Here is a 14,750-nt window from a genome sequence, read left to right as displayed (position 1 = left end):
CAAGACCTGCATAATGCCACAGCCTGATTGGCGCTTAGGGTTCCTTGGCTGACTCCCTTTTTAGCTCTGCTACATCGTTTGCATTGGCTTCTGGTGGCGGCTCGTATTGCGTTCAAAATCTTGTGTTGTCCGTCGAGCCTTACACAACGTGGGTCCTCTGTTTCTGAAAAACCAATTAGAAAGATATTTTCCCGCGAGAAATTTATGGTCAGATTCTCACAAGCTTCTCAAGATTCCAAAATTTCACTGGAAATGCCTGGGTGGGCGTTCCTTCTCTGACCTGGTGCCCAGCCTTTGAAATGCCCTTCCTTTAGGCTTAAGAACTTTGGCTGACTATCTTCCCTTCAGGAGAACCCTGAAGACACATCTGTTTAATCTGTTTTGTCCTCTGTGCTACAGCATTTGGTACCTGAGCACTCTGAGTTGGCCCCCTCCTGCTAGCGCCTAGACGCACATGGGCCATAGTTGCGCTTTACAAATTCTTATAATAATATTAATAATTCTTCTCCAGCTGACTGTATTGAGTGATCCTTCAGAGACCATTTCAGGGTAGCTGTTCAGGTCAGCAAGCTTCAGCCTGTTGTGTTTCAGTATTTCACCCAGTTGATCGAACAAAGGCTTTGGGTGTGGGTCGAAGTAAAGTCTGATAGTCACCAAGAAGGCGGAAGTTCAGTGTGCATGGGGACGACTTCTATTGCAATGGGTGGTATGCAATAAGGCAGATGGTGAGTGATAGCATAGGGGCATGTGGGTGTGTGTGGAAATAAGAAGCTGGAGACAAGGCGTTTTGCTGAAATAATATTTATTTCTGACTTAAATTTAGTCAAGAGTGAATTAACTGAAAGTTCTGGTGGTAAATAAACTAAAAGTTCTATCGGTTTCCTTCACCGTGGGGCTTCCTTCCCCAACGCCTTCCTGCAGAAGGGTCTTGTCCTTTAGTTTGTGATATCCGGATAGGCCCACCACTCGGGGTTGACTGTGTCCTCCTTCTCAGCATCCTGTGGATATATGAGACATAGTTTGTTAGAAGAGGCGGGCTTTTATGATTTTCCCTGGCTTCAAACCCCCACCAATGAGGATCCTTTCTGGCTAGCTCTTCCGTCATTGGATGGAATGGCTTAGTCCCGCCTCCCACAAAGCTGACTTTCCCCACCGTCATTTCTGTCTGCCCCCGCAGCATAGGGGAAAGCGCTATGGCGTTTGCACCAGCGCGTCCCATGCAGCGTCGGGCCTTGAGAGTGTATGGGTGGACCCTGACGCCTGGGTTTCCTCCCGATCTCAGCCGCGGGCCGTGGCTGCCGCGGACCGTCTCCTGGCAATGCTTCCGTCCCCTCCCTAGCCCGGGTCGCTGACTCCATGATGTTCTCCAATGTGGGCTGGGACTCCCGCATGGTAAGTAGCTGAGCATGTCGCAGCGTTCCGATGCGGCACTTTTAGTCCTGGTGTGTTTGTTGTGCTCGTCTTGTGTCAGATCACCCTGTTCATGTGGTTCCCTATGACCGCCCGTTCTTTGTACATTGTTGGTTCTTCTGGTGTCCGTTGCTGGTACCTCCTCAGTGTGGTACAAGAATGATACCTATTTGCTAGTCACACAATAACGTTGCAATCATCATGAAAATTGCACATATGGAATGACCTTGTAAGCATGCATATCTTTGCGAACATTTGAAAGCGTTGCAAACTTTGCATGGCATTATAGAGAATAGCATGCCATGACTGGGTAAGAAAGTCCATTTTCGATAACCGAGGGCTGGTTGAAAATCCATAAGGTTAGTTACATATGAAGTTGGATTATGTGTCTTGTACTGTGTAGTGCATTTCTGAGACACTCTGTGCTGCCTGTGAGTGTTCAACATATTACAAAGCCTGTGGTGCAGTGTGTGTTGCTGCATGCCGGCTGGTGACCAGAGGTCTCTAAGAAGCTTAATTGAGTGTACTGATGGGAAAGGTTTTCGCTGGTAGGGAGAGTGTAGAGGGAAGGTCCAGGAGTGGATAATGGAGTTGGGTGAGCGGTGTAGCGTACTTGGGACTGTTCATGCTTATCTATAATACTGTGTCCTGGGATATGGTAGATGGTTCATATTGCCTTCATAAGTGAGTATTTACTTGGGTTGTTGGATGATGGTGATGGTAGCCTGGGGTTAGGGTTATTGCACAGCTGAGCAGTTTTGGTCTTGGAAGGTTGGACTGACCATTAGTGGGTAAAGGTGTTCAGTACTTGGGAATCTTCATGCTGTTTGCAAGAGCCAGATGGAGGAAAGAGCTATTTTAAGGATTTTTTATTTTCAGTGTGGGTGGCAGTATTATTAGGACGGTGCCATCTGTGATAATGAACGAGGGGGTAAACCTCTCCTTTTTATGGGATAAGCACGTAGCAGATGTTTTGTGTTCCTGTAATAAAATGGCGCAAAAAAATGGAACTTCAATCTTCCATCATGCCACACTTCAGCCATTATTCAGTAAAGTGGCAATACACTTCCTGCTTTTAGGCCTGCTAGAGATCAGCTGCCTGTCAACGTTAGATGCTAAAAGGGTCAAGCATCCAATGATCTGCTGCACAATGCACAAAGATTACATCACAGCGAACACTCATTTTTAGAGCCGGCCATTTTGTAGAACAAGTGGAACTGTTTTAAGCTGAGGACAGATTTGTTTAATGTTGCTTTAAACATCATTTCCCCCCCCCCATGTTTTCCATACTAAGCTAAGCATCGGGTGACACATATAATATGCAAAAGCAGGAGAGGGACTCTGGGTAAATTCCAGGTTTTGGTGAAGCGCATCCCTAATAAAATGCAGCAATCACACCAACATCAAAATATGTTGTTTGCTCACATGCCTCTAGTTTTGAAAAAGTATTGTAGCTTTGGATATGTAAAATAGTATCCCCATGAAGCATGTAAATGCCAGAAAAAGATGAAGCCGTTTGCCATTCCATGCATAGTATCACAGCTTTTGGTTGGTAAAAGAACATCAAAGTCAACTTTGATTAAGGCAAAAGCAATTCCTGTTCTTCCCTCATTAGAGCTCATCAGACGATAATATCTGGTCCAGTCAGCAGTGGAGCACTAACATGAGAACCAAATGTTCTGAAACATAGGCTGACACAAGTTATGCAAAATCAGGAGTAGAACTCTGGTTCCCATTTTAGGTGTAGCGCATCCCAAGTGTGATGCATCAATCACACCAATGGCACACTACTTTGCTTGATTGCATCCATGTATTCTAGCAAAGTCTGTAAGCTTTGATTACTAAAATACTATCCACATCGAGTAAAAACATGATTTATCCGTTACTTTTAGCAAAGCTTTCGGTGAAAGTAGGCTTTTGTTTCCTTGGCGAATTCTAAACATTGTTGAGGATTTATAGTCGTCAGCACGATGGACACCTATATTGTGACCGTTGCAATATATTCAGACATTTAGACATTACATTTTCTCTATTGGCGTCCTTTTCTGCGCGCCAGCTGGATGTTGATTTTTAGGGTGATTGCTTTTTCAAAATAATCGCAATGATCCATCCATCGTATTTTTTCCAATATTGCTTTTTTAAAAAAAAAAAATCTTCCTCCCACACTTTATTTTCTCTCTACACGTGTTTCACCATAGTTTTTTTTCCCATGGTTCATAGGAGAGAATTCTCTTCATTGTTTGGAGTCGCTCTCCCAAATTAGAAACTGTTTCTCAGTTTTTCTATCCGCTTACTGTGATTTTCTGATTGCTATTTGGTTCCCTGAATGCTCTTCATCGGATCCGATTGTCCCGCACAACGCCATTCTGCGTGGTCTACTTACCATTCCTGACATGGCATTGCATCCTTTTTGATTTATTTCCATGCCACTTGATAGAATGTTTTTATGCTTTTGGGATGCTTTATTGTTTTGCTATTATTGTATTTATGCTGCTTGGCACACTGATGATTTTGCCATGCATTTGTTGGTATTAGAGCTTGTCTTTTATGTGTCTCTGGTTGACACTGTTAGTGTGATTAGAGGACATAATAGTCAGGGACCTATGAGTGTGCGCTGTGATGTATTTCTTTGAGCCTTTTCATCTTAGCCGAAGCAGTATTTTCACTGGTGACATTTGGGAATGGGAGGATATGCCTGATAATGTTATTGATACTTGTGTGTCAGCTCTAAAATAATGTTTGTGTGCAGTGTGAGTTTTCCTTTTATTTGAAATAATTCAGCTGCATCATGTAATGATACATTATAGTGAAGGATTTACTGCATACTATTGGCGGTGAACCTGATTGCTGTGTGGGTTTAAACTTTGATCTGTGCGACATCTAATGTAAGAATTATTTATAGTGAATTAATTTCTGTATTATATTATCTGTAACGATTGTGATTGTTTTAAGAAAGTGATGCCAGTCAACACACTTTTATTCAATGTAAAATCTTTAAGTCAATACATAAAATACATAATATACATATAAAAATTAACAATATTAACTATATAAAATGGATGTCAATATCATTGAGCAACCTTTGGGAACAAAGTACAGAGGAGAGCCCTGCTTGCAGCCTCTATCATTAATTTTAGTAATCTATTTACATTTAGTGGTAGAATTTGACAGCTTCTTTTTTAACCAAGGCCTGTGGGTATATCGGGCGACCGCATAGAGTACATGTAGTAGAGTACTCTGCCGCAAGAAAACATTTCTGTTCTAATGTCTCATCCCAGCTTGCACCAATATTGGCTTCAAATACATATCCTGCAAGTATTTTTTGTTTTTTCTAACTTCAACATAAGATGCATGATTGATTCAGTCGCCTCCCCACACATCGTACATTGGTCTGAGTCTGAATCTTTCCAGGTGTGTGTGAAAGTGGCCACCGGGAGATTCCCTAGTCCCAATTGCATACACAGGGACTGTTCATACGGGGTGTAATGAGGTCTTGGTATAGTTTTCTACCAGGGGTCATGAGCTCAAGGTAGGCAGGGCCTAGTTTTATGGCACCAGCCAACAACCGGTCCCTTGCTCTTTGAGCCACAAGACCCTTTGAACTTTAATTATTCCAATTGGCTGGATTTGAGGATTTTCACATACATTGCCTCCCCCATCTCACAGAGGGTCTTTTTTACGTGGCAAAGCCAGTCTATTGTCTTTCCTCCATCCATAGACATCACATGACATAAGGCGTCTCTATATTTCTCTAGTCCTTCCCGATTCCACAGCCTTAGCCAGAAAAGGGCTGGGCTAATGCACATCAGGGTGGCCACCGGGTTACTTTACGCTCCTGGAGTACCAACGTGGAATGATTGCTCTTGGGTAACAAGACCAATTTTTTAAAAATAATTTTGGTTCACTAGATGACAATTTCACCCAGGTTGGCATGCCCCCAGAGTTCAGCCCTGTGTAAAGCAGCCGGGACAGCCTGCTTCCCATGTAAGTCTAATGCTGGCAAGATTGCTCCTCGTCCATGACTTGCATGGAAGGGCTGCATGGACCCCCCATGTTTTTCTAAGGTAGAGACAGGCCGTTTCACCTGGGCTTCCCATCCCTCCGCTTCTTGGAATCGTACCCCAAAGTAGTCAAAATGTTTAACTTGATCTAGTTGGATTTTGTTCAACTTTAACACTAAAGGCTTAGATTTTGCAAATCAGGGCTTAAACACCATTACCTTTTAATTTTTCGATGTTCAAGTGCAATTCCAGCTCATTGCACTTGGACACGAATATCGCTAGTGATTTGTCCAAGCCTTGCAGGGTTGTTTCCACTAATACTGCATCATCTGCATAAAATAACGTGGGGTACTTATCCGTTCCTTTTTAGGGCAGTCCTGGCACACCTTTAGCAACTTGTCAATGATCTCTTATGTATATACAAGATGAATAAAAGAGGTGCCAGGGCACATCCCTGCCTCACCCCCTTTGTTAAGTCAAAAGCTGTGGTGTTCTTGCCTCCTAGACCATAGCGAACAGCAGTGCTATTTCTGGAATAGAGGAACCTAATTATCCAGATCAAATGTGCAGGAGCTTTGCGTAAGGTTAATAATTTCCAGAATTTCCCTGGATACTGAATCAAGCACTGTCCTCAAATCGAGGCAAATGGCATAGTTTCATTAGCTTCAAAACAGTATATTTCTGATATGAAGCAAAAAGCAATGGTCTATGGTTCCTCTGTTCCTTCTAAAGCCAGCCTGCAATTCGCTTATAAAATTGTTACTTTCTGTCCAATCTTGTAAATATCTTAAAATAATCTTCCCAAAGAGTTTGCCTGCACTGTCAAGGAGGGATATCGGATGGTATTTCGCCGGCTTATCCGTCCCACCTTTTTAATACAAGGGGATTATGGTGGCCTTGCGCCATGATTCAGGTATTACGACTTTCCTTTTTAGTTACATTAAATACCCTGCACAAAACCTGGGCCCAAATGTCCACCTCATCCTTGAATAAGTCCACCGAGGTGAGGTCGTGCCGAGCTGCATTGCCGCCTTTTTGGGAGATGATTGCTTGCCCTGCATTTCCTATAGTGATGCACAGCCGGTCGGTCGTCACTTGGTAAAACAACCTTCTTGTAAATTGGTGGAAGGGGGACTTCGCTCTCCATGCCCCCATACACACTCTTAAAATGGAGACTCCACTCTTCTGCTCCTATGCAGCAATTGAGTGTCTGATCGCCTTTCAGATCCTTATCAGTTACAAGTTGCCAAAAGAGCACATTATTTTTTACGAGTTCATTTTTTTCTCAAAATACTATTCTTTTGTTTCGAGAACGAGCCCAGCGCAACTTGTTGCCTGATAGAGCTGAATTAACATTATCATGTAGTGATACATTATAGTGAATGGTTCACTGCATTTTATTGGAGGTGAACCTGATTGCTGTGTGTTAACTTTGATCTGTGAGAAATGTAATGTAAGAATTATTTATAGTGAATTAATTTCATCATTATATCACATATGAAGATGGTTTTAACAAAGTGATGCAATTTGTTAGTGCAAGTGATATTTCCTATGTATTCTCAAACTTGACAGTGGAACAAAATCACTACATAACCGCCCCTTGGCATTGGCAACGTTTTTTTGTAGACATGGCAAAGGCACTCACCAGACTGCCGTAGTGGTATTAACTGGCCATTGGTGGCAGCAGCTAAAAAAATGGTGCGAATACCAGAGCATCTAATAGCACTGCCTGAAAAATGCCTTATACTTGTAAACAAACCAAAACTGCTGGCTTTGCCAATGCTTGTTTTTAACAGGACACACAAAGTGCTTATAATTTAAGTGGCTGAAGGCAGACATGCTTGTTACATCAGTAGCGGTTTTACAACTGCAATTCATTTATTAACTCTCGGAAGACTGTTTTGAAAAAACACTGGCAGGCAGTTTGAGTGCAACGTTTGGTAGTAAGGCTTGATTGAAGCTAGCTCAAAGAGTTCCCATGGGAAGGTGTGTTGGGTGGGAATGGCCATTGGGATTACTATGGCCATGGGCAGTCAATGGGAGGGCAAATAACCAAACCGCTACAAACTGTGAGTCCCTCCTCATATGCCATTCCTCCCTATCTGTACTCTAATGCAATAGTTTCGGCTTATAGGTGCTTAAACTAAAAAAAGATATAGTAGCTATGGCAGTAATGGTAAAATCAGGTATATTTGTAAATGCTGTTTGTTTAATTGGTTGGCACATTACTTTCCACTACCGATGAATAACACTGAATTGCAAAGTGGATTACCTCCATAAAACATCTCCAACACTTACCTTTATTGCAGGAGAAATATATCTGCATGGGGTTCCACAAAGTGGTTGAAAAAGTGGGCCAGACGCATTTCAGTCCATCCGCATACATTACTGCCTTGCAGTAAGCAGGTAAAGCTCCACTGGTTAGCACCCACGGTGGCTTCTGGACAAAAATCCTTTGCAGCTGTAATGAGACATAAATTAGGCAGCAGTTCAGCTGTACCCTAAAAAAAAGCAACAGCAGCGCATGGATGTGTCTTTGAAGAACACTGCTTTCCTACACATAAAAACCGTTCAAGCAAATTAGAAATTACTTTCCCTGTTGTCGTTATGAAATTGCATAGCTGGAGTTCTATGGAACGTGGTACTGGTTAAATCAAATTGCACTGTAAAACAATCTCCATTGTGCAACACCTCCCAAAAATATAAATAATCAGTTGTAGTGAGCATGGAGTTTTACTTGAGAACAGCACTGCTTAGATTTCAAAACTGACTTTAGCAAAAAAAGCGCTGCTTCCATTTAAGCTAGCATGCTTTGACATGCATGACAATAAGATGGTGTTGGGGACGCTGGGTTAACTGTAGCAAGGGTTGGAGTTGTGTCAAGTATTTTGGTTGTAATAAAAAAAAGTTAAAGGATTTGTTTGATGTCTTATTTGGTCAAACGCAAGTTCTGCTCTTTCCTAGAACCATATTGCCTAGATGTAAACATGTTGCCCCCCTAGGATCATCCCTACTGGATTACCCAGATGGTGAAATTCAAAGAAAGGTGAACTTGGCATACTTTGCGTCACTTCACTAGCCAACTTCTTTAACAGGGCACATTGCAAACCAGGAACATTGTTACTGTTGTGCACGCCCAGATGCTGCCCCCCTCAACCCACAATGCATTCGAAATGCAAGCCCTCTTTTAGTTTTGGAGTTGGCCCCCATCTCAACTCAACATCAACAAACATAAATGGAAATGCATTTTTAAGAGATCTAGCTCACCTTCATCTCATGTGTTTATTTCTTTTACAGATCTTTAATATTAACAAAACTCTGGATAGTCTGTCTCCATCCATGTGAGTAACCTAACAAAATATTCTTTATCTGTTTATGGGGCTTCTCACAATCTGTTGGGAGTTCATGTTAATTTTGCTTTTCGTTTTTGCAGAAAAAGTTGCACATGGAAGATTTGAAGCGCTTAACTTCATGTAATGCTTTATGGACTTGTGTAGGGTTACTTTCAGAATGAAGAAAAGAGCCCAGCAAATACTTTTCAAATGAAGTAGTAGATGTGCCCAAGGGCGCTCCCACACTTGATCTGCTATGATATCTCCACAGCACGTCTGCCGAGGGTGCATCATTTCAGCAAGTCTTCCCTTGGCAGGCTGCACATTATTGTCCAGGCGCTTACTGGAAGCCAGAGTTTTTTTTTAATTTTTTTTAATTTGATTTAACTGTTTTTGGCAGTTTTTGCAAAGATTGAGACCACTGTTCCTTGAATGTTTGTTGCGTAGTCATAAGCCAGATGTGTCACCTAATGTGTAGAAATGCTGTGAGGCGCACATAGTGCACTCTTCTCTCGGCCTCTTCTGCATGCGCCTGATACAAATTCATTGATTTAGCTTAATTCTCCCCAATAACTAGTTTGATTCAGCACCGTTCTATGATAAAATAAGGCCACCACTGTTTTCTGAATGGCCTGGGGCATGCTTTTTCCACTGCATTTTCAGCAAGGCGCTCAATGCACCCTTGCCTGCATTTGCTTTACCCCTCGACCATGCAGCCCCCCCCATGACCCTTTGTCAAAGTCACTTTGCAAATTGAAGCTGGTACCTCCATACTAGAACCCACAACCTCCTCCTCTCCCTGGCCCATCAGCCTCTCCCCAGAATCTCTTTCCGCCCCCTACCTCTCTGCGATACCTGTCACAATCGGACACAACCTACGGTGGTCTTGCCAACTTTGGCAGCACGCCATGCACCACAACATGCATGATGAAGAGTTCCTACGGCCAACAGTATCCAGAGGAAGACATGAGAGCCTGTGTCTACTGAGATGTGTAGTGCAGGATGATGAATCAGTCTCCGAGGAACAGCTTTTCGTGATCTTGTATGTGCTTCTTTAATAGGAAGCATACTCATTTATTTTTTCAGTGGCTTGCCAAGAACACTTTTATTTGCGAATGGGAGGTGTGGTAAAAGCTCATGCTGTGAGATCCAGATCGTGATTGGGCTCTTGTAGTCCAGTGAAAAAAAGCAAAGAAATAATCAAACACTCAAATAATTAACTAAAATAATGATTCTTATTTTTTGCAAAGAATGGGCATTGTATTCCAAGGTAATCCAAGAGGCCTGTAGGAAAGAGTTTGGGATTGTCAGGTCGTCGTTCCACAGGGCATGCACCCCGCCCACATCGTTGTGTGGGCAGACCGCCATTGCGGTCTCATTCTCTCCAGGAAGAGGAAGTGACGTTGGGTTAGGGAGGGGGCTACAGGGAGTTGGCAGTTCCGGCCTTGGATTAATAAAGACAAGTTGTGTGTGATCCTGGCTCCCGCGTATTACGTTCTGCCTACTCGGTTCGAGGGTCCCAAGTAAAACCTCACAATTGGCGACAAAAGGGTACGTGATACCCGCCCGTGCCAGCAGGAGGCCCGCAGTCGAGTGGTCGAAGCGCGTCTGCGCACCTCTGCTCCCGAGGCTGGGGAGGCACGCAGAGGACCGCGGCCGAGCAGCTTGGCGCATCGGCGCTCCTCTCGTGCGTGGACTCGCTGTACGCAGGGGGACACACTCAGCACCGCGAGCGCGGCGGAGGAAGGCTGCCCTCGCGGGGCGTGCTCGCATAACACGGGGCCAGAGAGCTACGTCCACAACACGGAGCGTGCCCGGCAGGCCCGCAAGTCGTCGCCCCCCGGCGGGAGGCCCCATGGGAGTCGGGAACCCGGGGGCAATCCTCTGTTCAGTGAAGACAACACAGGGGCCCGCGCGGCCTCTACAAGCACATGCTCTGGGTTGACAACGCCGGAGACACACCAGGCCTCAACCGGAACACACCAGACACGGTGGACATGTCAACCACAACGAGCCCAGCAGCGTCCTCATCCGGCGGATCGGGAGCCATGGCAGATGATCCTCAACAGGCGCATGGATCAGGTACCGCCTCCCAAAATCTGCCCATACCAGGCCCATTCGATGTCACGGACCCCTCCAATCTAGGACCCAGATGGGTCATATGGCTCAGGGACTTTAAGTTCTACACCGGCACAATCGGATTAACTGATGACGCAATGCTGAAAAACACCCTATTCATGACAGTGGGTTCTGCTGTCAGAGACATAGCAGGCGAATTGATGAACGTAGACACCGTCACCTATGGAGAACTTCATGGGAAGCTATCAGAATATTTCACACATTATACAAACATCGACTATGAGCTCCATGTGTTCCATGCCACGAGACAAGAAAAAGGTGAGTCTCTAGATAATTTCGTGATGCGCCTACGCATCAAGTTGAAATACTGCGAGTTCCACAAATACTCCAACGAAGAGGCACTACGATCCCAAGTCATAGCTGGCTGCATCTCACAACCGTTTAGAAAGCAACTACTCCAGAAGCAAAAGTCCCTCGAGGAAATCCTCGCCCTCGCCAGAATGGAAGCAGCCGTCGAGTCGCAGCTAGACAGCCTGGGCAAGGTCACCATTCAGCCCCCTACACCCAACCTGGACACTATCAACAAGCTATACGCTGCTCCCTCACAAAGCAGGAAACACTCAGACGCCACGTGCTACCGATGCGGGTACGAATATCCACACGTGGGCGACTGCCCGGCAGTCGGACAAAAATGCGCCACCTGCGGCGGAATGGACCATTACAGAGCGGTTTGCAAAAATGCCCCCGGACCTGGGCCGAGCAGACCGAGACAACTGGAGAGGAGGAGAAGCTCGCGACACAGCCCACCCGCTGGGAGAGGAGACGAAGAGCAGTTGGGACCCCGGAGAGACGACAGAACACGCAGGAGCTCATATGCCAGGGAGGACCGGAAGCCCAATGACGGCTCCAGGCGATCTCAAAGTAGACGATTTGTCCGATACATTGAAATGCGTTCCCCATCAGGCAGTGAATCCCAGTCATCAGAGGATGACCAACGGAAAAAAGGGTACGCGTGGGCTCTCAATAATGCCATGGCCACCCAACACAGTCCAATCCTCACACTGCACGTCAACAACACACCCCTGGAATTCCTTATCAATACAGGGGCAACAGTTAACATAATAAGCGAGCAGGCGTGCAACTCACTCTCCAACCCCCCGAAAATCAGAAAGGCAACAGTGGACATATAACCGTACGGAGCCACAACCCAATTACCCTGCAAAGGGACCATCACTGCTTGGTGCGTACACAAATCACACACAGCAAAAATTCCCCTGCATATTCTGAAGACAGAAGCCAACAGCGGGTGTATCCTGAGCTTTAAGACCGCTGTTGAGATGGGTCTAGTGCACATACTGTACCAGTTCATGGCCCACAAATACTTCACCAGACCAGACTCAATAGAACACACCTTCCCAAGTCTATTCAAAGGGCTGGGAAAACTCAAACACAGAAAAGTACAGCTGCACATAAACCCGGACATACCGCCCGTCGCTCAGCACTATCGAGGGATACCTGTCAACATTCAACACCAAGTCGAAGAAGAACTAGACAAACTCATCAAACTCAACGTCATAGAACCAGTGTCAGGGCCCACACCATGGGTATCCCCTATTGTCCCCGTCCCCAAAAAGTCACCCAACGGGTCAATACGTCTGTGCGTAGACATGAGGATAGCCAACGCACAATTGAGAGGGAGAGACATCAGGCGCCCAGGATCACTGGCATGATCCACCTTCTCCATGGGGCGCAAGTCTTCTCCAAATTGGACCTCACAAAAGGTTACCACCAAATTGAGATCGCACCAGAATCGAGATACATCACGACATTCGTCACCCACTTAGGCCTATTCCAATATAAAAGGCTCAGCTTCGGGATATCCTCCGCAGCCGAAATTTTTCAGGGGGAGATACAACGCGTCATCAGACATGTGCTGAACTGCCTGAATTATTCCGACGATGTCATGGTATTTGGTAAGACTAAGGAAGAACAAGTGACCGGATTAACCCTGAATAAGTCCAAATGTGAATTTGGGAAAGGATTGTTGTGGTTCTTCGGCCACATCTTCTCCAGCAATGGGATGCGGCCAGACCCGAATAAAGTAGCAGCGCTCAACTCTGCCACACCCCCGACAACTACGACGGAGCTTTGATCTTTCCTAGGGCTGTTCCAGGTACCTAAAAGACTACGCAACAATCAGCAACCCTCTACGCCTACTGACGAGAAAAGACCAACCCTGCACGTGGTCCACAATGTCAGAAGGCATTTGAGGCGATACGAGACGCCATCGCAAAGGCAGAGGACATGGCCTACTTCAATGCCAAAAGAGACACCGAAGTAATCGTTGACGCCAGCCCCGTCGGCCTAGGCGCCATACTCACGCAAGTTGATCCGCATGAACCCACTAAAGTCTACATCGTGGCATATGCTAGCAGGAGCCTAACACCCACAGAACAAGCGCACTACTCCCAGGCCGAAAAGGAGAGCCTGGCGGTGGTGTGGGCATGCAAGTACTTCCACCTGTTTCTATACGGCAAAGAGTTCACGATCATGACGGATCACCAGGCTTTGCTTACAATCTACGGAGACCCCAAATCAAGGATGCCGCCAAGGATAGCCCCATGGGGTCTACGTCTGCAGGACTACAAGTTCACCATTAAACACCACCCGGGAAAAGAAGACAACCCGGCTGACTATCTGTCTCGCCACCCGACTGGCCCTGCCAACCCTCAACCATCCATCGCCGATGAATACCTCAACTATGTCATCCACCACTTGCAGCCCCTGCCCGTGGGGTGGGCAGACATCATCACACAGTCAGAGAGGGACCCGGCATTGCAAATCGTACGTCACTGCATACAGGAAGACAGAAGAGTGCACATGCGTCAACAAGAGAGACAGGAACCGGAGGAGATTCAAGAAGACATCAAACTCATAGACCAGGTTCGAGATGAACTTTCAATAGTCTACGATCATGTAATACTAAAAGGGTGCAAGGTACTCCTCCCGAAGTCATTACGCACCAGAACGATCCAAGTAGCCCATGAAAGCCACCGGGGAGTGGTCGCCACCAAGAGACTACCACGGCAAAAGGTGTGGTTCCCCAGACTGGACGCGATGGTAGAAGAAATGATAGGCCAATGCACGACGTGCGCGCAAGTAGCACCGCCGCCACACCCAAACCCAGTTCACATGTCAACATTACCGGGACATGTGTGGGAGGAACTCGCAGCAGATTTCTTTGGACCCCTAAGAGATGGCACATACGTGCTAGTGCTGATAGACGAGCACTCAAGATTTCTAGAGGCACAAATCGTCGACAGCACCGCAGCCTACAGTGTCATCCCGGCAATGGCCGCATGCTGTCCACATACGGAATACCCAGGGTCATAAAGTCCGACAATGGAGCGCCATTCATGAGCAAGGACTTTGAAAACTTTGCGAAATACATGGGGTTTCACCATCGGAAAATTACACAGCGATGGCCACAGGCAAACGGCATGGTCGAGAGATTCATGGCCAACATCAAAAGAACCCTTCAAATAGCGCCCATACTTCATAAGCCTTTTGAGCAAGCACTCTATCAGTTCCTAAGGGACTATCGACACACCCCCCATAGCACGACGGGCATCTGCCCAGCTGACCTGATGTTTCGAAGACCGATTCAGACGCGGCTACCGGAAGACACGAGCTCGACCGAGGCCACGCCACTCGAACAGGAGGCTAGAGATAAAGATGTCACAACGAAGGCCAGAATGAAGGAAGTCATGGACCACAAAAGGAAAGCACAGGAGTCCAACATTGAGCCTGGGGACCAAGTGTGGTTGAGATAACCCAAACAAAGAAAGGAGGACGCCACGTTCGCACAAGAGCCACTGACTGTCACGCATAGAAAAGGGACAATGATCACGGCCCAGAGAAACGACCA

General features: G+C 46.0%; 1 protein-coding gene across 14 annotated transcripts in view; it reads left to right on the top strand.

Moving 5' to 3' along the window:
* The window catches only part of ADGRG2 (adhesion G protein-coupled receptor G2), an 835,692-nt gene that overhangs the window by 428,574 nt on the left and 392,368 nt on the right, over positions 1–14,750 (top strand). For all 14 annotated transcript variants that reach the window (XM_069636971.1, XM_069636968.1, XM_069636965.1 and 11 more), the window contains one exon: positions 8,709–8,752. In XM_069636971.1, the coding sequence (XP_069493072.1) occupies positions 8,709–8,752 (44 nt within the window). The remainder of the gene's footprint in view (positions 1–8,708; positions 8,753–14,750) is intronic.

Source organism: Ambystoma mexicanum, chromosome 7p (assembly GCF_040938575.1).
Source record: "Ambystoma mexicanum isolate Mex_15411 chromosome 7p, UKY_AmexF1_1, whole genome shotgun sequence".
Classification (NCBI taxonomy): domain Eukaryota; kingdom Metazoa; phylum Chordata; class Amphibia; order Caudata; family Ambystomatidae; genus Ambystoma; species Ambystoma mexicanum.
This window is presented reverse-complemented; position numbering and strand designations above follow the sequence as displayed.